The sequence below is a fragment of the Bombus flavifrons genome, chromosome 5 (assembly GCF_040668555.2).
Source record: "Bombus flavifrons isolate JBK064 chromosome 5, iyBomFlav1_principal, whole genome shotgun sequence".
Classification (NCBI taxonomy): Eukaryota; Metazoa; Arthropoda; class Insecta; order Hymenoptera; family Apidae; genus Bombus; species Bombus flavifrons.
This window is the reverse complement of record NC_138446.1, coordinates 11,832,395-11,860,071: the sequence shown is the minus strand read 5'-3', so window position 1 is coordinate 11,860,071 and position 27,677 is coordinate 11,832,395. Positions and strand designations below refer to the sequence as shown.

Here is a 27,677-nt window from a genome sequence, read left to right as displayed (position 1 = left end):
GCATGTTCTAACTAGCGTATTTAAAAATATTTCACACAAGCTCTGGCGAATTTTATTTACGTTCTACACGTGGAGCATTCGATAGCCAAAATGAAAGGTTCTTTCGATCTTGCGAGAATGATCTCACGAAAAAGGAAAAAATGAAAAAAAAGCACAAACGGGCATAAGAAATAAAAGGAGGAAAAGAAAAAGGGTGTCGCCTGGGTAACGGAAAAATTTCACAGCCGCAGCGGATTGCTGGAGGTTCGCATGGCAACGTCCTGGCTCCTCTCGCAGGCAAACAAGATCGTTCGAGAAACGAGAAACGGCTACGCGTAATGCAGCCTTTAAAGAGATTCAGGTCGAAGTTTCTCGCGAAGGTGGGAGATAAGCGCGCCGGTGACCGTATGGTAACGGAATGAACGTGAGGAGGCGTCGGGAGAAAGGCTGCTGATTCTTCGCCGTGATTATGCCTCGTGCATGCTGTTAACGTGTCTCGAACGCCATACAACGGCTCATCTACGTGTACGTGAACGTGCATACACGTTCGAACACGAGCGATATGACTCGGTGGAAGATACACACACGGCCAACTTGGACGCTACGTCGTGATAACAAGCCACGTTTTTGAACTTTGATACCCTGATGAGTATGACCGGGACCGATAAAGACGTAGGAAGAACGGCCGTGGCGCTTAAAGCAGCAAGGAAGCGTTGCTAGTTTTCGAAACGTCTAAGCCTCAGCTTCAGGTTGTTTTTCATTTGTCCGATACAAAGGTTCGGAAATTTATCACTTTCGTTAGATTCTTATCTTTACGGTACTGTACGTACGTTTCGTGTCTCGTTAATAATTTCGTAGGTATGTTGTTTGGATAACATAGAGGAATCTCGTTTAGTCGAAATAAGGAGGAGCAGACAGTTCGGATAACTGGACTGTCCCGATGATAGTAAAGGTTCAGTAAATAGCTATTCTCACCAGTTTCTCTTATTACGTACTTTCAAATCGTAGAACGTAAGTGTTTCGAATATTAGAACTTAAGTGTCAAGGTGTCCTCAGACAGTCGATAATATTGTGATTATTTCAAGGTTTTCAATGGAAATGCGGTTTGTCGGTAAATATTGACAATAGATGTTAATTGAGAGTTCGAGGGCACCTTTAAGACTTTCTTTTCCTTAACACGTAGAGTTTATTTTGCATAAAAGCTAATGATTATAAACATTAATACACCCATTATAGGAGTAGTATAATCGAAGTGTGTAATTGAAATTACGCTCGATCCTATCTCGGATAGTACAGACTCGGTGTCGGTATTAATTTGCTCGTGCAAATGAGGTGCGTATAAACGAAGTTCTGCTATAATCGATAATCAAACGTATAATATAGCGTAATAATATAGCAATATACGATAGAGGAATAGATTTCTTTTGAATTCGACAGCGAAAGGTCGACGGCATCAATAGCGTATACTTTTAAGTTTCGAGCAAGTTAACATTAGGAAACAAAGCGGCCAATGCTTGGCGAGAACTTGATGGAACGATATGCATATAACGCGAGGAACGTCACCGGCATGATCGATGTCGTCGACGTCAAGGGACCTAAAGGGAATTTCATTTTAAAATTCGCTATACGGCTTTCATTTTACTACGTTAGGATAAGTTTGTCACGTATCTTCAAACAGTTTGTATCTCTCTTGTCGAGCAAGGAACTATGCTTGCGAGTTAGATTCGATACGCGCATTATAACGATACAAGGAACACTTAAAATGTATTTGTTGGTTGCTCGTTCATGTTGATTAAGATCAGTGGACGATATCGGTATTTTAACGTACACCATCGGGAACATAGTCCGATCGTTGATCGTAATTTGCTTCTCAAGCCGTATCGATAAAACAATTTTGGACATGTGGTTAAAACTGTTCCGTCAGTCATCGAACCGTTTGACGATACTTGACGGCTTGTCTATTTCGAGCGTACTCTACGTTCAGAAAATAAATCGTTCGCTCTACTACGATTAACGAAGGAATTCCTACAAAGGTATAGAACCTACAACTTTTCCATTCGTTGTATCGTCAATTAGTAGCAAATAACGATGCGAGAAAGGGATCCGATTATTAACGAAAATTTCTCGGAACGCGGTTCTTGAAAACAGTGCACGATGATTCTAAATTACTATTTACAAAGCTTGGATTCTGTGTGGTAGAAACAGATCCGTGTAGTATTTGCGACTAGTATCGTTCCACCGTTTAATTTAACGCGATCGTCGCGTGTTGCAGAAGTTCGGAGGATCATGGATCCGGCGGGGGTAGTGGCGGAGGAGTCAGCGGAGTGGTCGGCAGTGGCGTCGCCGGTTCCGGCATCGTCAGCGGCAGCGTCGGCAGCGGAGTCAGCGGCGGCGGCGGCGGTGGCGGTAGCGGCAGCTGCGGCGGCGGAGGATCCGCTAATGGAGGCGGCGGCGTCGGAAGCGGAATCGGCAGTAACAGCGGCGGCAACGGCAGCGGCGGCAGCGGCGGCAGCGGTGGCGGTGGCAGCAGTGGCGGTGGCAGTGGCGGCGTTAACGATAGAGAAAGGGACCGAGAGAGGGAGAGGGAGAGGGAGAGGGAAAGGGAGAGGGAGAGGGACCGAGAACGAGACAGAGATCGGGACAGGGACCGGGATAGAGACCGGGAGAGAGAGAGGGACAGGGAGAGGGAGAGGGACCGAGAGAGGGAGCGTGAGAGGGACCGAGAGCGAGAGAGAGGCGGCGAGGGGTTCGAGTCACGTGGCTCCCACGGCAGTTTCTACAGCAGCGAACGAAGCAGTCGAGGGGTCGGTTCCGGGGGTGGTGTCGGCAGCGTCGGCGGCGGCGGCGGCGGTGGCATCGTCGTCGGCGGCCATCCGGCGGATCCTACTCCCGGTGATCCTGGCGGCTACATACCCCGCGGCCGTCCACCTCCTGCCAGCTCTTATCACGTGACATCGACCAGGGCGAGGGATCGGCTCTACTCGAGAACCGGCCCGTACGCCTCCGGGCCGCCGCCCCCGCCCCACTTAGATCGTCATCGTGGTGGCCTGCCACCGTCCTCTTGGTCGGCCTACGAGTCGACGACCTCGAGGTACGGGAACGCACCGCCGCCACCCTCGCCTGCCAACAACGACGCCTACCAGGACGAGCAAGGTAATTGCCCTTATACGTACCGATGCACCACATCACCCACACCTCTCACATTCTCTTCTACCATCGCGTGTACAACACGTTCGTTTCCACCTTTGCGTCTGCGTCCGCGTCTACGTTCGCGTCTGCGTCCACGGAGTCCGCCTCCGTGGATCTTTTCCTCTGTGAGTGGACGCCTCTCACTTTGACTATGCACTTCTTCTTTGCTTTTCTTCGTTCCATTTCTTTCGTTGATGCGCGCCTCAGGTCTTTCGCGTGCGCGTTTCCACGCGATCGCTGGGTCACGCGGTTCTACCTGCGTTACCCCTGCTCGTGGAATACACGTGATTCCCGCGATCCTCGGCATTTCCAAATTCTCTCTTGCAATACTTTCTTCGAGTCATCCTTGCTCTTAAATTTATGACAAACGCGTATCAACTCGTAGATCGTAGAAATGTTTCTTCCACATATGCGAATAATCCGAAACTTGCACGATCCGTGTTTCGCGGTTCGCATTTCAACGCCTCCCGGACGCGACCATCACCCCTTCCTCAGGTTTCCCAATACACGCTTGGTAGCGTTTTTCGCGCGGGAATCACGACGATCCAGCCAAATTGAGGGCACGCTTACGCGCTCGCGTTTCAGACTATTTTAGCGGCGAGTGGAGCGCGATGACCGTACGCGCGCGCTCGTTAATGGTACCACGATGCGACTCGAGGCGTGACGATTGTTTTGATAGTTTTAATTACAGAGGCGAGAAAAAGATTGAGAAAGAACGGTTTACGGGCGGCTTCGCTCTATATGAAAGATGAAAAAGGGTATTGACGAGGTATGGGTGATGGTGGTTGGCAGAGACGCGGCTATTCTAATTAATCGCGTAATATTAGCGTTAAGAATTATCCGATAAGGAGCATTACTGAAACAGATAATAACGATAACAAAATATACGTGTGTAGATTACATTCGTCGTCTTGTTCCACTAGGCGGCGGTGGAGGCGGCGGCAGTAGTAGCAGCGGTGCGCTACGACAGCACAAAAAACAGCGTAGAAAATCGCGAAGCGGAAGCAGTTCGCCGAGTGGTAGTAGCCGCTCCGGTAGTAGCAGCAGCAGCCGCAGCGGTAGTTCCGCCGGCAGCACTTCCGGGGGCAGTACGTCGCCCGGTAGTTCGCCGCATCGTACCGGAAATGCCGCCGTCACCGAGGACCGCCGGCCGCTCGCTATTCGCGTGCGTAATTTGCCGGCACGCAGCAGCGACACATCCCTCAAGGACGGTCTCTTCCACGAGTACAAAAAACACGGCAAAGTGACGTGGGTGAAGGTCGTGGGGGCGGCCGGCGAGCGATACGCTCTGGTCTGCTTCAAGAAGCCCGAGGACGTGGAGAAGGCGCTCGAGGTGTCCCACGACAAGCTGTTTTTCGGATGCAAGATCGAGGTCGCACCTTACCAGGGTTACGATGTCGAGGACAACGAGTTCAGGCCGTACGAGGCCGAGGTCGACGAGTATCATCCGAAGGCGACGCGGACGCTCTTCATCGGCAACCTTGAGAAGGACGTCACCGCGTCCGAGCTTAGGAAGCATTTCGAACCTTTCGGCGAGATAATAGTAAGTTGGTCCATTACGACGAGTTCGATTAGACCTGGAACTTAAAATAGAATTAGGTTTAATGGAAAAATCTCTTTAGATCGAAAGTACCGATGCGTCACAGTCTCAAATAGGGAACTCGAATCAAATTTCTATATACAGTTGCTTTCTCCAACGAAATCTATTCGATTTTATAATCAACTTTTACGTCATCGTAACTTTTATATCGTCGCGAGCGAATTCAAGTATGAATTAAGCGTTTCTTCTAGGTAACGAGATGATGTTAGATAGAGGCGTTTAATAGCATAGCGATTAAAGCAGAATCTTTTCCTAAACTTTGTAACAAGCGTCAAAGTAATTAAAGATGTAATAGTAGCTACGTGTAATGTCGAATGACGTGTTATAAAATTGCGTAACAAATAACAAATAACACACGGTCTTTCTCTCTTTCTCTATATATATACGTGTGTATATAGACTTCTCTAAAACTCGCTCCATTCTATGGTAACAACGTCCGAACGGAAGCTTATTGGAAAGTTTTGAGAATCGGATGCGATCGAAATTTATGACGCGCGAATTGTTGTTCGAAAATTAACATTTGAACCGGACATGAAACAGTCAAAACAGAATTTTGAAATTTTAATTGTTCCGTGAATGTTTCCGCGAAATAGACGATATTTTAATAAGGAACGACACTTTAAATACGTCGCTTGGCACGAACCAATTGATACTCTTATACGAACAACCGAAACTTAAGCGTTACGAAATAAAATTTCTGATATTTCTTACATTCGATTGCATTTCGATTCCTTAGTATATCATCGTTCGAATATCTTTTCTACTTTGCACTATCGTATTTTTGGCTTAACGATGTTTTCCAACCTCTTCGGTAATGTTCGATTCTTCATTTTTGTTCGAACGCAAAATGCTTCGCTTCGTAGGAACTCGAACGAAGAGTCGGCCAAGAGGCAAAAAGAAAAAAGAAAAAAAAAAAAAAACGCCGGCAATGGCGTCAACAAAGAGTTAAATACCATATTTAATGTTGCAGGAGATAGATATTAAGAAACAAGGCGCGGTGTCGAGCTATGCCTTCTGCCAATATTCCGACATCGGTAGCGTCGTTAAAGCTATGCGATCGATGGATGGCGAACACCTGGGTGCGAATCGAATAAAACTTGGATTTGGAAAGTCGATGCCTACGTCCTGCGTATGGGTGGACGGTATCGGAGGTAATTATCGTAAAGAGTTATATCGATTTCTCTAAAAACCACCTATAAAATTGTATAGTTTATGATTTAGAAGCCACCGAATAATTTTTCTCGTCGAACAAAATTGCTAATGATCGAAATCGCTGGAGGCTCGCGAGGATAGGATGTTCTCTAGACTGGTTAGACTGGTCTTTGAAGTGATTGCAAATTGACGAGTATGACCGTATTCTAAAAACAAACGCGTACTTAAAGCGCTACAGCGCCATCAAACTCGCGTCTTTTCCAACGAATATCTGAATTATACGCGCGTTTCAAGCTCCGCATCGCTCGATCGCGTCTCATTACGATGATTTGGCGTTACTTATAGACTACGTTTAGGGCTCTTTCCATCTATCCGTAGTATATTTTCATACCGTTCATAAATAAACATACGACTGGAAACGCGTAACGATTTCAATTGCTAGCGATTTTTTGACAAATATGTAGGAAGAGAACGTTCTCTTCAAAGTATGTGCCAATGATGCGTTAACCATACGTTATACGTTGTTTCAGATTGTATGTCAGAGAAATACTTGAACATGCAATTCCATCAATTCGGACCGATAAACCAGGTGGTCGTGGATCGCGAACGCGGACACGCTTTGGTCTTCTTCGAGCAGATCAGCTGCGCACAAGCCGCCGTGAAGGAAATGCGAGGAGCCGCTCTTCGTGGACGCCGGCTTCAAGTTGACTTCGCCTCCAGAGAGTGCCAGGAAACGTTTTACGAGCATCTGGAGCGACAGGGCATCGCTGGGGAGAAACCTTGGGACACGAGGCCATCTCCGGCGGCGACCTTCGATGTCTCGTATGTATAATTCTCATCAGAAATAAGATATTTTCTCACGACGATTAATTGTCTAAATGTATCTCGGTATTCTTACGTTCCAAAGTAGTTGCTTTAAATCGTTCGTTACCATTGCGGCGAGTGTTTTACTTTTCTTCGTCATCTGGATGTTTCCTCCAACTATGTTAAAATTGGCGGAGATTGATTTTATTCTATCGCAGTATCGGCTGATCTCGTCAAAGCGTTACCATTTTTATAAAACTCTCGCAACGAGCTGCAGCTCTGCAGGAGGACGCGCGATGATTCGATACTTTAAAATAACCATGGATTAAGAAATTTTGTTAACCATGAAAAAGTCGTTGATTATGATCGTACTTGGACAATGAGGCGGGTACTAAAATGGCTGAGATAAATAAAACGCTCTCCGTAGACAAACAAACATGTTTTGACGAAGAATTTTGAATTACTATAAATGCTACATAGAACGTCTTGCGATGTATGCGACAAACTTTTCCGTAATGTTTAGCAGATATTTTCGTACGAAGGACGCTGCTCGCGTTATGGATTAAGTTGTACGTGTTATCAAGTTGAGAGAGAAGTAAGATACTGCACGTATTTGCAGTTAAACGACAATGCATCTTTGTTTTACCATTTTCGCGTTTTCCGCGTTCGAGAAAATGAGCTAACCTACCTCAAAGTTTCTCATTTGGCCATCGTTGACGCGTAAAAACAAAGTTGTACACTGCAACGTGTTGAACTTCAACAATTAATCCTTCGCAGTCGGCATATTTTTCTGGTGACACTACCAACTTAGTCGAAGCATTTTTAAGTTGATAAATATTTATCCTGGCCGTTCAATTTCGAAAACAAAAAATTTTTAATTTCGTTTACTATCGTAATCAACCAAATAATAACTCGAGGGATAGGCAGCTGACTCGTTTACATCGACGTTTCTGCGTCAGCCTGCTCAATACAAAAATTACTCGTTCCATTCTAGAATGCGTACAACCTATCGAACGCAAAGATCGCTGCTAAACATTTCAGAAAAGGCAAAGAATACTTTGCAGACGAGCTCGCCGTTATACAGCAGAGAACATGAAATATAGTACACCCGTTATTTGAAGGATTCCTTGCAGGCGGGAGCGCAGCAGTTTTGACTCCGGGGTGACGGTTTCAAACTCGAGTAGCCGATTTACCCGGTACGAAACGCCCCCGAGGTCGAGGACGGCCAGTTATTCTCGCACGTCCGGAGGTGGAAGCACACCGGGTGCCAGCCCGGCTCACCCGACCGCGATGTCCCGCAGCAGTAGGCGCTCCTATCAAGACACCTACTACGACGGCGAATATACCGATCCAACACCCCGTCGATTCCGCAGCTACGACGAGTTCAGCCAGGGAAGCGGGGCCAGCCACGACGACTATCAGAGCAGCGTGCTCGGCGATGGGAAGCTGAACGACGACGATTGTCCACCTCCTTCGCGTCGACACGCGGTTCAAAGCGTAGTAACCAGCGTGGATCCACCGGCGCCGCCTCCGCCGCTGCTACCACCTCCAGATATCAGACATCTTCAAAAGGAACGGGTACATCTGCTGGAACAACTGGAGGAATGTCACAGCAGCGGCGACGAGGTCGGCTTCGCGCCAAAGAAACGAGTGAAGATCGATGGGACGTCCACCGCCATACTCTGCGAGGACGACGAACCTGAGATCGCCTCGTTGCTCGTTACTTCGCACTCCAGCAGGAAGGGTATGGATATCCGACGAGTCAGCGACAGCAAGGTGGTTGTGCATCATGGTACGAGGAGAGGAAGCTGCGACGGGCGAGGTCCAGGACCTTGCAAGCGTCGTCGCGACGTTACCAGCAGGTAACATGGTTTCTGCGTTGTTTTATTGATATTTTAATTAGACATCGTGATTAGAAGCATAGCGTATGGCAGTGGGTCTGGAACAGTTAAGTAGTAACGCGTCAATCCGATTTCTGTCGAAGGCATCACGAACACCACGACGGATCGCGTCCAGGAACTCCGCTAGTGGACGAAAGGCCGGAGAACTTGGTGCCTAGCGAGCCAAGGCGGTTTCGCGAGAGAAGTCACGACGGCCCTCTCTCGCTACCGTTGCCGAGGTTCGCGACTCAAATGCTGAACAACAATAACAACAACAATAACAATAACAACAGCAGCAACAATAATAACAACAACAGCGGTAATAGTAATAACACCGGTAGCAGCAATAATAGTAGTAGCGGTAGTAGTCGGTCGAACAACTCGAGTCTCGCGAAGATGACCAGTCCACCGTGTATCAACCTGTCAACGGCGCCGAGTCCTCGAACGGCACCGCAGCCACCGGCTTCACCACCACTTCGTCACCTGAGTCCAAGTCCAACGAGTTCCGACAGCGAGACAGCACCTCAATCACCTAGTCTCGAAGAAAGGATACGTTCTCTCGACGAGAAGTACGAGAAATGGTCAGGATCGAGGGCGTTAAGCGCTGCCGGAGGCGACGCATTGGCGAAGCTGGACGCCACGGCGTCCGAGAGATTCAGGTTTCGACACAAGTTGCTTGATTTGGATCTGCACGAAGTACAACCAAGCGATATCGTCAAGTCGGTTCTTGCCAAGAGAAGCGTGTTCGACGAGGACTCGAAACGGCTGGAGAACTTCAGCGAGAAGTACGAACCGAGAGAGTTTACCGGTGTGATCGGTGTCGGTTCGATCGGTAGTAGCGTGAGCGGCCTCGCGTCTAGCGGCAGTTGCACCAGTAAAGTTTGCTTGCAGTACCCATTTCCTAGTCATCCACCGGTACAACTGTCCAGCAGCACCTCTATGACCGGTCAAATCGGTATTGGCACCACATCCCTATCGTCGAGTTTAACGTTTACGACGACCATGTCGTCGACGTTGAAAACTCCGGATCCACGAACGGTGGTCCAACACAACTGTGTGCACCCGACGCCGACCACTCCAATCACACCCGGCACGTCGATCAAGACTGTTAGCCCCGAATTACCACCGGTTTCTCTACCGATCGGTCTTGGTAACGGAACGGCAGCCACCAGCGGCAATAGTAGCGGTTTAGCGTTAGCGAGTAGTATTCTTAGCAGCAACGGTAGCGTAAGTAGTATTCACGCTCTCGGAGCCTCTACCGCCCGAGGATCGATCGGTACCAGTGGTTCTTCCGCGTCGGCATCCGCGTCGGTCACCATCGCATCATCGCTCGCTTTCTCGACGACGATGCCGACGATGGCGGTTCTCACGACGGCGGCCACCACGTCTGTCTTGACGACAACCCCGATCACGCAAGCCACGATCGCGACCACGTTGAACGCCACGTCGGCGGCCTCCTCGTTGTCGTCAACGTGCTCCCTGTCGAGTAATCAGTATCAAACTTCCATGTCCACCGTCACCTCGATAATACCGTCTTCCACGACATCCTTGTCGAATACTTCGTCCTCTTCCTTCTCCATCACCACCGTTTCTTCTTCGTCTTCATCGTTATCGTCGTCGTCGTCGTTATCATTGTCGTTGTCATCGTCGTCGTCTCTGTCATCCACCACCGACGCTTCCCGGTCTCGTTTGAGGAAGGAAGTTGGCGGTTGTAATCGAGAAAGTCGAGAGTTCCGGGACAGCAAAGACGGCAGGGACTCCAAGTACAGCGGCAAGAGCAAAGATTGTCAGAGAAAATCGCGAAAAGAGGATGCGGACGTTGAAAGAAATCGCAAGGATCGGGAGGAGAAGGATGGAAGTGGCAGTTCGTCTATGACGAACGACGTTGTCGATAACGACGGTCACGCGAGGGAGAGAGAGTTGAAGGAGAACAAAGAGATGCGATACGAGAGGAAGGAAAGAGAAGAGAAGGAACGAAGGGAGAAAGAGGATCGCGAGAGGCAGGAGAGAAGAGAGAAGGATGATCGTGATAGGCAGGAGCGGAAGGAACGGGAAGAGAGGCGAGAGAAGGATGAGGAGAGACGTGAAAGGGAGAGATTGGACAAAGAACGACAGGAGAAGGACAGGCGGGAGAGAGAGGAGAGAGAACGGGAAAGAAAGGAAAGGGAGGAGAACGAGGTAAAGGAGAAAGAGAGGAGGGAGAAGGAAAGATTGGAACGCGAAAAGAGAGAGCGGGAGGAAAGGGAACGCCAGGAACGCCGGGAGAGGGAAGAACGAGAAAGGAGGGAGCGAGAAGATCGTGAGAGGAAAGAGCGGGAACTTCGCCAGGAGAGAGAAAAGCAGGAGAAAGAACGGTTAAGGAAGGAAAGGGAAGATCAAGAGAGGCGGGAAAAGGAAGAGCGAGACAGACTGGAACGAGAAAGGAGGCGAGAAGAGAAGGAACGTCTCGAGAGGGAGAGGAAGCGCGAAAGAGAGGAGAAGGAGCGGCTGGAGAGGGAACGGCGGAAAGAGAAAGAGGAACGAGAACGGGCGGAGAAGGAGAAACGCGAGAAGGAAGAGAGAGAAAGGCTCGAACGGGATAAGCATGATCGAGAAAAGAGGAGAGAACGCGAGGATCAGGAAAGGCGGGAAAAGGAAAAGTCCGAGCGCGAGAAAAGAAGAGACAGAGAGGAGAAAGACAAGGAAAAGAGGGATCGTGAGGAAAGCAGGCGACAACCCACCGAGAATCATCTTCATCAGTCCATTTCCCAGTCTCAAAATCAAATTTCCCCCGGGCCGGTGTCTATCAAGCGACGATGCTCGTCGCAGGATGGCCCGACCGAGGATGACGCCAAACGCATGAAGATCTCCGAGCACAGGAGGGACAGCAAAGACCGGCCTAGACAGAATAGAAGGTCCGAGGATCGAAAACATAGGAACGATTCTCACAGATCCAATCGCGAAAGTAGAGAGAGCCGAGATGGAAAGGAGGGTAGCAGTGGTAATGTATTCACACAGTCTCAAGATACCAGGGAGCAATCTCACTCGACCGAGATGAGTAGAGAGTCGACTAGGGAGAACCGAGAGAACAACCGCGAAGGTGGAGGAAAAGAGAAGCAGCGAAGCAAGAGGAATCGATCCGAGAAGGAGTCCAGGGAGCGGAGTCCAAGAGTGTCCCACGAGTCGGACAAAGAGTTCCTATCGAGACTGGATCTTTCAAAGCGCAACGACTCAAATTCGCCGAGTGAACAGACCGCGATTGGTTCGAATCATTCGCGAGAGATGCAGCAGCAGCATCAGCATCACCAGCACCAGCACCATCATCATCAACAGTCTTCCTTGAATCTACACAGTGACGTGGACGACGGTCCTCTATCGACGCCCGATATTCAGGTAGCCAGGCATCCATCCGCCACGGACACGGACAGCGACGAACCTAAGAAGCACTCCATCTTCGATATCGTTGACGACGAGCCCGCATACATCAGTATGTATGACAAAGTGAAGGCACGCTCGACCAAGAACATGCAGAAACTCGAAGAGGAGAAACGGCAAGTACGACTTAAGGACAAATTTTCACAACTGAAGCAAAGTCGAGCGAGGCGGGAGGAGAAAAAGCAGAGTACCTCGTGGGACGGAGACTCGGTGTCCAGTAAGGCTTTGACAGAAGACGAGGCCACCTCGGAATCTGACTCGGCCAGAGCCAAGTCTTTGTCCAGAAAGAGTTCCCGATCTCGAATTCACTCCGACACCAGCGAGGAAGAGGAGGCATCGTCGTTCAACAACAAGATTCGCAAGGCCGTCAAGACAGAGAGGTTCCTGGAAAGCGACGTCGATCTCGGATTTGCTGACACCGAGGAGAAACACAACTCCATGGAGACGACGAACGTGGTAGTTGTGAACAGTGTCGTTCACTCGAACGTGAAAGAAGAACCGCGCACCTCGGACGATGACGAACGGATCTCGGTGTCATTCAGCCGTGGCAACCAACCAGCGATCGTGGTTAATAATCATGAGCGTGATTCGTCGCGGAAAAAGTCACACAAGAAGAAGCAGAAGCGGCAAAAGAACTCTATGTCGACCGAAGACAGTCTAAGCAAGACCGAGTCCTCGGACACTGTCGAGCACAAGACCAAATCGAACACCGTGACGAGTAACGTGGCGGCGACGGCGGATTGTCGAGCCAATCATGCGACCGAGTCCGTCAACGTATCCATGACCGTCGTCACGTCTGGTACCACGACGGTTTTGGAAACGACGGAGGAGAGGATACGATCGGACAAGAAGCAACGGAACAAGAAAGATAAGAGGAGAGACAGGAACGCGGATGAAAAAGCGAAGGCACGAAGAAAGAGGCTCAACAGACAGGAAGCTAGAGATTCGCAACGTATGGAAGACATATTTGGTCCGTTGTCAGACGACGTCGACGACGCTCCGTCGAACAATGCGCTCTTCGACCGGTTGGCCAACAACACCTACGCTTCGGACAGCGACGGTGGCCACAGTCCGGTGTTGGACGTGGAACGAGTCAGGCGAAAGGCGGAGAAGAAGCGTCGTCATCAAACAGAGGACGAGAACAGCGTGGACTTGGCCGAGGCGGGACGAGAAATCGAGGCGAAGCTCTTGGGGCTACCGAACTCGCCGAAATCGGCCGTTGCGTGCACGGAGAGTAACGACCCTGATGTGTTCCGATTCACCGACGACAACGACAGCATCGAACCATCTACACCATCGACCATTCCGGAAAAGATCAAGGAGAAGAAGAAAAAGAGGAAAAAATCAAAGGAAGAGCGGAGTCGGAAGGATTACCATCATCATCACCACCACCATCATCACCATCACGAGAAGAGCGGCGAGTTACCCTACCTGGGGGCGGATCCTAGTCCGCCGAGAGCAAGTAGCCCGTTGATTCCCAAGACGATGTCACCTACTTTGCCTACACCTAGAGATACTTTGTTGAGTCCAATTCCTAAGGTTTCGTCCAACACCTGCGTGTCATCGACAACAGTACCGTCGTCGATGACTCCTCCATCGAGCGGCGGTATTCAATCAGCCGGGAAGCCGGAGAAGAAGAAGGACAAGTTCATCCCAGGCTTCGGTATCGAGATCGACGAGACTATTCACGAAAACGCAGTGAAGAGTATTTCGGAACCGGAAGAACGCGAAAGCAGGGAGGAGTCGGAAGTGAATGCACCGACCACGCCGCCCACTCAAACCGAGGACAAGCCACGAGTCGCGATATCCCAGGAGGAAACCGAAGACGCGGTAGCTGCTCTGCTGGAGGAAACCTTCGGAGTGTCGACGGAAGACTTTTCGTATGAAGGCGAAGAGGAAGACGCCGAAACAGAAGACGCGGTCGGAGCTCCGGCCGAGGCGCCTCAAGAGGATGTCGAGGAGATGCAGCAGGCCGTCGAAAGTCTGAACGCCTCTACGGCGGAAGGAGAGACGGATATGAAGCCAGACACTCCTCAGAGCGAGCACGACTTGCAGATAGATACGGATACGGAGGAAGACCCGAACTACGAGACGTTCGATTTGAGCCAACCACCGAAAACACCAGACATTCCATCGTACTACAAATCACCTACCAAGACCCCCGCCGCCGTCACCACCGTTGTCGCGCCTTCCGTACCTGCGACGGAAAAGACCATCGAGGCGCGCAGATCGTCCGTACCAGCGAAACCACCGAGTCCACCGACCTCCGTGATCGCTCACTCCTGGAATTTGAACGAGAAGCCGCGAGAGGTGGTTAAGACTGTGCAAGCGGCCGAGAACGTCGACGAAACCAACGTTACAGCAACCAGTCCGGAGAGAATGAACAACTCTCAGGCGCGTCGCGCTTCGATCTCGCCACCTCCGCAGTACAAGCAACCCGTGTTAGGTCCTTGCAGCGTGCCGATCACCAGCGAAACGCCTAGAATAGCTGCGACCAGTCCTAGACCGTCGGCGCCACAGCCACCGTCAACGCCGCCATCCATCGGCGTGCAGTCCCTTTACCAAAAGCTTCCCGTGTCACCACAGTCACAGATGGTCCCACCCATGCGACAAACTTCTCCCAGAATGCAAAACATCCCCGCGGTTTCAACCTCGGCCTCCTCGAACCAAGCTCCACCGTTGCCACCACCGTTGGTTCCATCCAGAATGCCACCTTTGGTTCCCTCGCAACTGTCGCCGAGAATTTTGCAGCCACTTTCACCTAACGGTCAATGGTCTCGAAACTCCGCCCTCAGTCCTCACGTACCGAGTGTCGGTAAACCGTCACCACCAGCAGCCAGGATCGCGGTGAGCAGCGTACCCGTCTCCGCTCATAGGCCGGACACACCGACGCAACAGATATATTCCACGGCGGCCACTCAACAGCCGGTTATTCAACACGCTCCAGGCATGAGAGCTCTAGCACCCAGTCATCCTAGAGGTGGATTACCGCCGTTGACGCTGAATATTCCACACCGTCCTTATATGCCCGTACCACCTTTGGCTCCGGGTGGCGTACAAGTCAAGAGCTCTAGGGATTCGGCTCTCGGCGGCAAATCTGTTATCGAAACGTTGCTTCCGGTAAATCCCAACGAGCCTCCGCAACGTCTGGAGGAACCGAAATTGTCACCAGCCGTTATCCCAGAACCAACGAACAAGGCTTCCACTTCTCCGAAGGTTCCTTCGCCGAACCAGCCGCCCACGTATATCCCTGAAACGGCCAAGATCGAAATCAACGCTAGCACGTCCAGCCTGGTATTCGGCAAACCGACCAGCATCCCGGAAACCTGCTCCTTGTCGTCCAGAGGTCAGAAACAAATTTCAGGCTCCATTACCACGGACAACAATTTATTGTCCCCTAGGCAGAAGCAAGAGATATCGAGTCTTCAGCTTTTGACCACCCACGTGCCACGTTCCTCGACACCCAGTCCCGTGATAGTCGCTCACGGGCAGCCTCACCTAGTCCACAAGTCCGTGGTGCACACCATCGGGGCGTCCACTGTTTCGTCAGCGAATCAACCGCTGATCAAGACGGTGGTACCCATGCCAGTTTGCCAGCAGCAGCAGCAGCAGCAACAACAACAGCAACAACAACAGCAACAACAACAGCAACAACAACAACAACAACAGCAGCAACAACAACAGCAACAACAACAGCAACAACAACAACAGCAGCAGCAGCAACAACAACAACAACAACAGCAACAACAACAACAGCAACAACAACAGCAACAACAACAGCAGCAGCAGCAGCAGCAACAGCAACAACAGCAACAGATCCCATCCAGTGTAACTGTTTCCATGCCTGAGGACAAATGCGTCGTCACACAAACGTCGCTTTCGTCTCTAAACAGTAGCCAAAGGCATTCTCCGATTCTGCAATCCAGTCATCTCTCCAAGCCTCACCTCCCATTGGTATCTACAGTCTCGCAAGCCATCGTCTCCAGAACGACGACGACGGCGCCTTCCACGGTTCCGTCTTCCGTTCCCACTGAACAAAACACCACCGAGTGCGTGCTGGAGTCGCGGTTACCACCAGAACAGGAGCTCCAGGTCGATCCCGATGCACAGATGGCACAAACGGCTCAGCCCATGCAACTTACTCCGCCCATACAATCCACTCAACCGATTGATGTCATAAAAGAGGAATCATCCGATATCCTGAAGCACGAGGATACCACCGCGATCAAGGAGGAATTCTCGAACACCGAGTCCGAGCAACCATTGAATCAGCCATTGAATGCACCATGCGCCATCGCGGTGGAAGCAAAATCTCCAAAGGTCGAGCAACAACTGGATCAGATCAAATCAGAGAAGCTATTGTGTGCATCGAAGTCAGAATCCAACGACGGCGATCGTCTCGTTCCTAAAATGATGGAAGTCGAAATCAAGACGGAACTCGCGAACCCCGAGGTCAAAGAGGAAGAGGATGAGGAGGAAGAGGAGGATGAGGAGGAAGACGAAATACCCAAGGAGAACGAGGAAGCGGACATGGAGGAAGAACCAGCGGAGGATCCACTGAAAGAACCGTGCACGGATCCGCTCGCGATCGATGCGTCCAAGGAGGATCCGGCTGACAGTAAAGAAGATAGCGACTATTGGTCTGCGAAGGAGGTGAACATCGAGAGCGTGATAAAGAAGGTAGACGCGTTGTGCGATGGCGAGGGCAACGACGATGGTGACAAGGAAACGGCACAGCACGGTCAAAGCGTTACCAATGAGACACAGGAACAGCAGCCAAAGAGCAACGAGTCCGAATGGTTTAACCGCGCCGAGGCAACCGAGGCTGAGACCAAGAAGAACTTCGTCGCGACCAACGAGGAACAGGACGAGGGAGTGGAGACCTGCGAAAGCGAGTCGACAAAGAGTCGACGTGGTCGAACCAAGAGCAGACGAGGATTCGGTAGCCGCGGCGGTGTGACCACCAGACGTAGCAGCAGAAACACAACCACCACCGTTGTGCATAAACGAGGAGCGAGGACTTCCAGGGGAAGCAAACATCACGTAGAGAAGAACAAACTGCCGGCGGACGTTTACGAATTCCATGACGATAGCGAGGAAGATAATGCTGGACGGCCGCGATTGATTCTCACGATCAAGTCACCAGTGCCGAGTCTGACTGGCCCGAACGCGCAGCCAGCGACGCCTATAGCCGCTGTGAAAGAAGTACCTCCGGAGGAATTCGTTCCTCCAGCAGCGAACACCAGAAAGTCCAGGAGACTGGCCGAGAGGGATGGAAGTAGAAACACGATCGACGACGTGATCGAAGACGTGGTGCGTGGCTCCGCGATGAACAAAGGGATGATGGGAGGATCCATTGGAGGGAACGTTCACGCCACCAGACGAAGCACTAGGCAGAACAGCTCTTCTCGTAACGTTCAAAGCACGGTACAACAACCGACCGAACCTAGAAAGTCACCGCGAGGTGTTCGCGGTAAATCGGTGCGGAGAACTTCCGAGAACGACGACGACGAAGAATATCGAGAACTGATAAAGATAAAGGAGACACCTCCGGCTCCGCAGCAGGAACTTCAGAACAAAGAAGAGAGCGTCGTTTCGCTTCGGGACGAGATCACGCCGAAGCCCGAAGAAACGAGTCAGCAGCAGCCTGCAGCCGCGCCGTCACCCACGCACAAACCGGTATCTCATGAACCAATGACACTGATAGATCCAGTCACTGGAATGTTGATACCGATGAGAGAGTCGGAGGAAGGTCAATACATTCCTGTTTCCACCACTTCTGGACAAACGCAAGCGGTGAGCAGAGCCACGTGCGATCCGAGAAACACTCCGGCTGGTTTGGTGAACGCTGCGGTCGTTGCGCCCAATACAACCGAGACGTTGCGATCGAAACAGCCGCAGCCCGAGAATTTAACCGTCTCCGAAGAACTTAAGAAGGAACCAGCCCCGGAACCGCTTCAGCAAAATCAACAGATCCAACCACAGACCAGCGTTATCACGAAACCACAATCTCCGGTTGTTCACCAAGTCACCTCCGCAGTCAGCATGGTTCAGCCAGCAGCAACGATTTCCACCACAGTTACTTCTATAGCTACGACGGTGGTAACTATTCCACAGACGACATCCACTTGTTCCATCCCGTCGAAGCCCACGAGCCTCAAGGCTCACGTCTTGAACGCCAGCAAGCTGGCTACACCGGCGCAACCGCAACAGCAAGTTGTCATTACCAAACCAACGGCCTCCAGCGTGGCTAGTCAACCGCCATCGGTGGTGCAGCAGCCACCAAATCTCGTAAAATCAACGCAGGCCGTGCAAGCTTTGCATCTCCAAGTTTCTAGCAACAGGGTATCGTCACCGAGCTTAAGTCCACGTGCTAAACAGCCGGTAGCACAGATCGGTGCTGCGAATGGAAAAGGTCAAGGACAACCCATGTCACCAGTACTGAACAATACCGGTGGTGCTCCACCGAATCCTAAGCAGCATCTCCTACAGGCGGCAAAACAGCAGACACCCACGATAGTGAATCTTCCTCAGAAATTAGCTATGAACGTCCAACCAGCTAGTGTAACTACGACTCCGACACCGAGAATTCATCAACCTATCTCTCAATCAACGGCACTGAAAGGCATCAACGGGCAGCCGCATCCTTTGAATCCTAAGGCTCATTTGCTGCAGGCTGTGGTACCACCTATGGTCGCGGGTGTGGTGGCTAGCCCACCCACTCAATCTCATCTGATAAACCCGCAGCCCGCTAGCGTCAGCTGCTCGAGACCTCCAGCACCAAAACCACCACCGGTAATGGTTATTTTCTTTCAAAGATAAAGATAGAGATAAAGTGCTCCTATGTAAAAGGGAAAAAATTTAACTTATATTTCGACTATGATCGTAGGTAACGGGAACGATGGAGCCACCGAAAGTAGAAGTGTCGATGTCCGGCTGCATTATGGTCCCAACACCGAGTCCTCAGGCACGGGGCGTATCAATATCAACGTACGAAGGAGGACCACTGGTAAGCATGATGCTCGTAACATATATATATATATATATATATATATATATATATATATATATATATATATATTTGACGTTTTAAACCACATAGCAAGATCGTAATGGTCACGTAATGTTCGTTCGTGATCCATTCTTGCTTTATATTTAATAGAATTAATCTGATCTCGTTACCGATTGAATAGCGAAATTAATACAAATTGTGTGTAACCATTACAAATATATGTTATAATATACAGTAGCTAACAAAAGTTTAAGACGATGATTTGTAAACCACATTACAAACATCTTATACGCATATTCTTCTTCTATTCGGTTTGTCTCTTTGGAATAATATAGCTGTATGTTTGACTTTCGTTACCTCAAACCGTCAACTGTTAAATACAAATAATGTAGGAGTTACAACAGTTAGTTACCGTTTAGCGCTTGTAAACAGTGGACATTAGTTTAAGACGAGCTATGTAAAACTTGAGTATGGGTACAGTTTTTGAACATTCTGATTCTGGAATGTCAAAATCATTGTTTAGTGTACCTTTTATTGCTTAAAATTCATTTAGATAGGGACAGACTATGGGTAGATCAAAGAATTTGCTTCAAAGCGAGAAGGAACAAACCATAAGGCTGCGAGAGCAATGTAAAACCTTCAACGAAATAGCAAATATAATGAACAGGTCAGTAGCGTGTTATAAGCAAGTTTGGTATAGATCTTTAAAGGCAAGCATGTATTGCGATCAACTGAAAAACAGAAGGCCACGGAAAACAACGAGCGAAAGAGATCGTTTTCGTACTGCAAATAATATTGCTGCGGAGGTAAACTATGAAAACAATACACAAATTAGTGCTAGAACTGATACGAGAAGATTGGAAGACTTTAAGTTAAGAGGACAAGAACCGCAAAAGACATTACTGTTGAGTTCTAGGAACCGAAAAAAACGACTTGAATTTGCTAAAGCTCATAAGCATTGGACAAGTGAAGATTGGCAAAAGGTATTGTTTTCAGACGAATCGAAATTCAATCATATCTCTTCTGACGGGATACGGTATGTTAGACGTCGAATTGGCGAAAGTTTGAAAACACAGTGCGTTTTAAAAACGTTATGGTGTGGGCGTGTTTTTCTCGAGGCTGCCCTGGTCCAATATGTCGTATTAATGGAATTATGGACCGTTTTCAATACATGGACATACTCAACAACACAATGTTACCTTTTGCACGCAACAATATGAGTTTTTTAAAGAAGAAAATATTACCATGCTGCCGTGGTCGTCGCAATCACCAGACATTAATCCAATCGAGAATTTATGGAGCATCATAAAAAAGGCAGTACAAGGTTATAAACCGAAAAATTTAAATGAACTTTACAATTGAAACAGCTTGGAGTAATATTACGGCAGATCAATGTAAAAAATTAATAGATTCTCTGCCAAGAAGATGTACCGAAGTGATAAGAAACAATGGATATTGGACAAAATATTGAATTTCAACAAAAATTGTATATATTTTCTTACCAAAAATGAATAATCTTTTGTGTAGTCAAACTTTTGACCGACAAAATATTATACAGATTTCGTTCCTTTTTTACAACCTAGCTACTGAGCAAAATATCAAAATGAAATTTCTTTGTAAGTGTATAAACAAATGTCTAATTAGTTAATACCTAAAGTAGAGCACTGTATTTATATTTTTTATGGAAAGTAAATCAATTATTTATTTTTTCCATTTCGTTTTAATCTTTTGTCCGCTACTGTATGTATGTTTTCTAAAAATATGTCGACATACGAATTAACTTGGCTTGGTTTTGGCTAGCATGGGAGTGTGGGTGCTACTCCATCACCAGGGGGTCAATATGGACTTGTCCCCCCACATCGATCCCAGAGTCCTCCATTGCCCCCACCTGCCCATCATCATGCTAATGCTTCTCAGGTACTTACTATGCTAACTACACTGTTTCAGTTTTACTAAAATGCATCGATGTTACGCATACGGCAAAAATGTTTCTACTAATTCTAATGAAACTTCCAAATCATACGGTATTTTGTCCATGAAATAATTTTACTTATAATACGTTTTACATCTAGGGTGACGTTGTCAATCACTATGGCGGACTGACCAGAGGCGGAGAGCTCCCACCTCACTACATGCACCCACAAATGTTGCAGTACCAGTATTTGCGTGCACAACAGGAGGCTGCTTTAACAGCCCCGCGCATAGCTTACCACATTCAAGAGACTCGATCTCCTCATCTACCTTTAGATCCGAAACTCGAAACAGGCATAGAAGACAGCCACAGCCCACCGTTGGAATTGAGACGTAGTACACGAACGCCGCACGATCGTACTACCGATAGTCCTCAAGTAGCTCAAGTGTACATGATGCACGGAACAGTGAGATTACCTCCACCACCGCCACCGCAATATAATACGGGCAGTAATCCATCGTTGACTGGAGCGCCAGCAGCAGCTGCCAGAGGTGGTTTTTACGAACCTCCACCGGCGCATCTGCGATCTCAGTATCCTATTGCTGCCAGCGAGGCGCCAAGCGACAGAGCCATCACCCCCGATAGGCCTAGAAAACACCAAGTGGTTACCCCACCTCATGCTTCTCAAGTGCCACCGCAAGCAGATTCATTCCAGATGTTGTTGCAACGTTACCCGGTTATGTGGCAGGGACTATTGGCTCTTAAAAACGACCAAGCAGCGGTGCAGATGCATTTTGTTTTCGGTAATCCAAATGTGGCCAGAGACAGTTTACCATGTAACAGCGATGGATCTACTCCACCACTGAGAATCGCTCAAAGAATGAGACTGGAACAAACTCAGGTCGAAGGAGTAGCAAGGAAGATGCAGGTATGTGTGCTTTCAGAAATATATATATATAATATATAAATCTTGATTTAAATCGCATATTTTGTGTGTTTCGTTGTAGAATCATTTAAATAATGGATTATCGATAAATCCTTTTTCTATGTACTACAGCCAGCTATTTTACTCGCAATTTCTTCCAGATGGATAACGAACACTGCATGCTCCTTGCGCTTCCTTGTGGCCGAGACGAAGTAGACGTATTGCAACAAAGTAAGAATCTTCAAACCGGATTTATAATGTATTTACAACAAAAACAGGCCGCTGGAATTGTCAATATCGCTGCACCAGGATCGCAACAAGTACGTATCGTAAATATTTATAATATACATAACCATATGTAATGCTATCACTAGCAGCGACAATTACGATACAATTGAAAGATGTAAACTAATGGAAATAAACATGGATTTCATTTTCTTTGCAGCCTGCATACGTAGTTCACATTTTCCCGTCGTGTGATTTCGCCAACGAGAGCCTAGCGCGAATCGCACCGGATTTATTGCATCGTGTCGCAAAGATCGCCCATTTGCTCATCGTGATCGCCACGGTTTGAGGCCAACCAGTGGTCTGTTGGATTACAATATACCTATACTTCTCGCCTTCACGCACTTGTAGGACGCTTCGAACGTGGCATGAAGCCTGGAGTGTCCTCCTAACGAGATGCAGTATCGTACGACGAACGATGAAGAGTATTTCCGAGGGAGCGAGGAAGGTTTCTCCTGCGGAGTTATATCAGTGACAATCAAACGGATTCTTCGGCGAATCGTACCGATTTTCTAGATCGTAGGCCTAAAACGTAGGTACGGGGTTGTGTAGCGTAGAGAGGCTAGCACGGTCAATGTGCGAACATCACCGAGCGTGCCTTTCTTCCCCGGTTTATTTCGCAATGGCGAGTTTCATTCCTCCTCGATGAAGTGGCTCGCGGTACCACTCGTCTAACTGACGACGTTTGTGAGATCGACCGACGTCACTCTTGGTCTTTCTGACAAGCGGGTCAGGCACAACCCCAGCCCTTAGTGAAGACCTTCGATTGATAAAAACCACGCGATGTCCTCACTGTGAAAAAAAGAAAGGGAAGGAAAGAAGAAAGAAAGAAAAGATTTAAAAGAGCGAAAGATAGAGAAAAACGAAGGAACAAAAACTTACGCGCGTCCCTCCTCTAGGAAAACAGTAAAATAATATATCTACCGTTGCTCTAGATGGACAGTCGATTTCGTAAGTAAGAGAATAGAGGAAGAAGATTAAAAAAACTAACGTACCCCCTACCACTATAATACACGAGCTATTTTAAGTAAGGCTTAGATATTAATGATACTGTATAAATTATAAGCGAGCCAGCGAGGGCATAACTACTGTGATTTTAATTATTTAACGATATATATCTGCGTAAAGACGAAGAAAACAAAAAAGTAAAAACATTATAAAATGGTGACCGATACTGGTCCACGCGGTATGTGATGTGTTTTTTGTATAATACTGCTCTATATAAATACCTATGTATTATATTAATTGTAACAATAGTTGCTGCTGCCGCTGTTGCTGCTGCCGCTCGTGTCGAACTAGAAAGTAAAGTTACGATTTAGACCTCTAGTGAAGAAACGTCGGAAAAAAACTACCTAAAATAGTGTTTATTCCTAGTGTAATATAATTTCCAATAGCAGGATGTATCATATTATTATCATTATTATCATCTTAGCAATATGTATATTATATAAAATTTTTAATATTCTTATTTTGATTCTTTATTATTATTATTATTATTATTATTATTATTATTATTATTATAATTATCATAATTATTATTATAACTATAATATAAAATAATATTAATAATATTAATATATATATAATATTATTAATTTTATTATTATTATCATCTTTATCATTATTGCTATCATCATCATCATTAGTATGGCTATCATTATTATTATATTATCATTATTATTATTGTCATTATTATGTTATTATTACTTATTATTAATTACTACTACTACCACTACTACTGCTACTACTATTACTACTATACTATTATCACCACTATTACTACTATTATTATTACCACTACTCTACTATTACTATTATCGCTGCTATCAATTATTATTAACGTTATTACATCAGGCTAGTTAGAACGTACCAACCAGCACATAAAAAGAAAAAAAGGTAAGGGGCTTAAAAGTATGTCATATTGGATGAACAAGATACAGTATGACCGATCTCATTGACCATTGACGTCGCCCCATTCTGTGTACACTTCCATCCCCCATTTCTCTTATACTTTGTCGCCTTTTGCGCGATGTGTCATAGACTCTTTAGCAATCGTATCGAGGATAATAATGCGCTTACGTGTATAGACCAGAAGTTATATTATATCACACGAAAGCCGTGGATGAAAAAAAACATTATTAAATAATATAAAGAAACTTACCTATTTACGATATTATTGCTGCTGCGCGTAGGGCGCATGCCTCTAGAAAATAACCTTATGGAAAAGTATTAGGGATGGTCAAAACATACGTTATATTCCTGTCACCCGTGTTCAATCGACTCGAAATATCGATCGTTTCACAAATCGATTTCACGTTTTATCTTGTAACCTCTATTTTCTTTACTACTTCGAATGATCTGATTCGAATTACTGATCTGACGACTCTGTATGTTTTATTCTTTTTCTCTTCTTTTTTTGACCTATCGGACGTCGAATACATCGATACTATGTATATTATATTATATTATAACTTCGATTATTATACGATTGATTTTAACGCAATTAATACGAACGAAACGAAAGTGTATACGCATTATACAAACTATAAACGATGGTGTGTTGACGATCCCTAAAGGAAGCGCGATTAATTTAAGGCAACGCGGATACTCGTGGAGCGTGTGCATGTACAGTGTAAAAGATGCGTTGTGCATATGTACAGTGTAGAGGTGTAAGTGAGCGTGCGAGACGCCGAGTTTAAAGAAAGCATATATTACAGCTACGGTTAAGTATACACATAATAGGACGCGAACAAGACGCTCACGTCGCGGTATATTTCATTCGTTTTTATGATAAAAATCGCGCCTTCTGTTTTCTCTGTTTCTCCGTCCTTCTTCCTCTTTCTTTCTTTTTCCGTTCATTCCTCGTTTTTCCTCTTTTCGATACTTTTCCACCCTTCGTCGAAATCGTTTTATATGTATAGGAAATTCGAGTTCCCGCGACGCGCGTGTCTACGTCGTGTCTTATCTATCTTGTAAAATATCTGTGAATATTATGATTTAGTTTCTTCCTATTATAGGCTACTGGTATACAAAAAAGTTTATGTTACTATTTACTTAAGAGAAAGAAATGTACAGATATCCACCCATTTTTTGTTTTGTGTTTTACTGTAGTTATTGATAATTATATGGATATTAACGATAATAATAACTATGATTAAAAAACTTGAGCACGGCTCGACGCGTCATTTTTGAAACCCGTTAAAAACAAAGTGTGCGACGTTTAATTTATACGCGAGATTTTTATTGCTTACGACTAGTGTTCGTCGATTACAATGAAAATAAGAAAACGGAAAACGTTACAGCGTTTACCATTATAAATCTGTCATTTAGAAGTTTAGAAGCTGGACTTCGTCATCGTTCGGGAGGTAAAGAATAATATAACACATGAAAATAATACAATCTATAATTTATTTGCATCTTGTATCGTATGTTATTACTATCTTTTCTGTATTGCTTTCTCTACATAAGTTTTCACTCTGTCTAACGACACTTTTGTATTTGTTACAAGACTCAAGTATGATCTACCTTTCTTTTTAATAAACATATACGATCATATTAATGCATATCTATGAGGGCCAATGAAAACGTAAAAATATTTGTTTCTTAGCATGTGAAAGAGAATAGAGAAAGTTTTCCTGTTATAAATATGTATCGTGTATCATACATAAAAATAAGATATTTCAGAGTACTTCACGCCCTCTTTGCAACGTTCGCAGTATTACGATGCATTTTTGTCTTATACCGATGCTTTGTAATTGGTTATGAAAGTTTCTTACATTTTTCGTAAATAAAATATAAATTTTACATCAACGAAATACTTGATTTTGAAACGTATATCGAAAATATCCCGTAAGTTTTTTTTCTGGTACGTTTTTAAGATTCTTTGAATAGTATCATAACTTTATCGACAGTAGGTAGTACGTGTATCTCGTAAGTAACAGCACAGATGGCGCACATACAGAAGAACAGTTATCGACGTAGTTGTAAACGTAGGTTCTCGTAGACGACCGCGATAATCTCAAAGATAAACAATTTTTATAGAGTAACTTGTAACTATAGTATAATATGCCAACTTCTAACGATCATCTTTTTCTAATAATTATCAAACTAGTTTTTTTTAGAGATAAATTTTACGATTATATTTTGATTCGCGAGATTATATAAAAAATCGAGCAATTCCTTTAACAAATAAAAGGCATACAAATAATGTCAATATATTTTACTGATTAATGGAGATTTTCCTAACTGGAGTTTTTTAGTGTTACCATATTCCTCCACATTTTTAGTTTCAAAAGAGTTTGTCTAACTAAATAATTAACAAAGTTTAATTAAAAATTAGGAATAAGCAGTTTTTTGTATTTATTACAAAAAAGTCATTTTGCGGGCAGATACAACGATCAGGATACCACAAGCAGCCAACTGCTGCCAATATTATCCATCAACTAACCAGCAACAACCATCTCCTTGGAAATGGTAGCATAATATAATTAACATAAAAAATTAGATAATTTATTGCAAAATAATTGTAAAAAATGTATTTAGAAGAAGTTTGAACAAATCAGTATAGTTCGATAGCATTCTTCAATCTTGTTATTTACTCCGCAAAAAGTTACGCAAAATCAAAAAATGAAATTGAGAAGTGGTTAAGACCACGTATAATTAAACGAAATATCGTATGAAAAAAGACAGCAAACCAGCTTACGAAAATTCCTCGAAAATAACATCATTTCCAAGAATCGGTGAACATGTAGTCCCTGCTACGACGTCTTGTTCTCCTGATACAAAAATGAAACAATAAATGAAAAAATTTGTCAAGTTCCGGTTGTGATACATTCGTGGAAGGAACTTTCTTCCCAAGAATCGGCGAACTTGTAGCCCCTACTACGACGTCTTGTTCCCCTGATACAAAAATGAAACAATAAATGAAAAAATTTGTCAAGTTCCGGTTGTGATACATTCGTGGAAGGAACTTTGTTTCCAAGAATCGGCGAACTTATAGCCTCTGCTACGACGTCTTGTTCCATTGATACAAAAATGGTACAATCAAAAAGTTTGTCAAGTCGTGTTCATCGATATATTTGTGGAACGGGCTTTATTTCCGAAATCGGCAAATTTGTGCCACATTCTATTTCTTTATTTATGACGTCATTAAATGACGTAATTTCCAGGAATTTCAAAAGGTTTCAGATACCTCTTATGTTATTTGATTCTCCTAATATTTACCGATCTTTGAAAGAATTTTGAATAATCAGACGCTTCGTTCATTTGGAAAATGACATTGTTCCATTCAAGTCAATTTGCAGGTTTGTAATAAATGTACAATTTTACAATAACTTGACTTCCTTGCCGGACTAATGTAGATAAAACAAGTCTTCTTATACGAAAATGAGGATGAAGATTATAAGCTCTCGAAGTACGGTGCAACGTACTGCCGCTTGTTTTCGAAGCGTCACTAAGAATAAGAGCCTGTTTTCGGCCAACTCTGTACAGCCGGTGGTTGTCAGAGTCACGTTTATACCACCGAG

At 46.1% G+C, this 27,677-nt stretch overlaps 1 protein-coding gene across 7 annotated transcripts in view; it reads left to right on the top strand.

The window, feature by feature from the left end:
- The window catches only part of LOC138179856 (protein split ends), a 119,938-nt gene extending 94,619 nt beyond the window's left edge, over positions 1-25,319 (top strand). Inside the window, exons 1-12 of one of the 7 annotated variants that reach the window (XM_069113046.1) lie at positions 1,241-1,311; positions 2,252-3,132; positions 4,065-4,711; positions 5,739-5,919; positions 6,451-6,742; positions 7,846-8,586; positions 8,709-18,813; positions 18,908-19,027; positions 20,831-20,947; positions 21,103-21,870; positions 22,029-22,187; positions 22,313-25,319. In XM_069113046.1, the coding sequence (XP_068969147.1) occupies positions 1,307-1,311; positions 2,252-3,132; positions 4,065-4,711; positions 5,739-5,919; positions 6,451-6,742; positions 7,846-8,586; positions 8,709-18,813; positions 18,908-19,027; positions 20,831-20,947; positions 21,103-21,870; positions 22,029-22,187; positions 22,313-22,441 (14,145 nt within the window). In that variant the 5' untranslated portion in view covers positions 1,241-1,306 and the 3' untranslated portion in view covers positions 22,442-25,319. Of the gene's footprint in view, positions 1-1,240; positions 1,312-2,251; positions 3,133-4,064; positions 4,712-5,738; positions 5,920-6,450; positions 6,743-7,845; positions 8,587-8,708; positions 18,814-18,907; positions 19,028-20,830; positions 20,948-21,102; positions 21,871-22,028; positions 22,188-22,312 lie in introns of those variants that run through there. The other 6 variants (XM_069113047.1, XM_069113042.1, XM_069113044.1 and 3 more) reach the window with 6 other exon arrangements.
- The last annotated feature ends 2,358 nt before the right edge of the window (positions 25,320-27,677 follow it).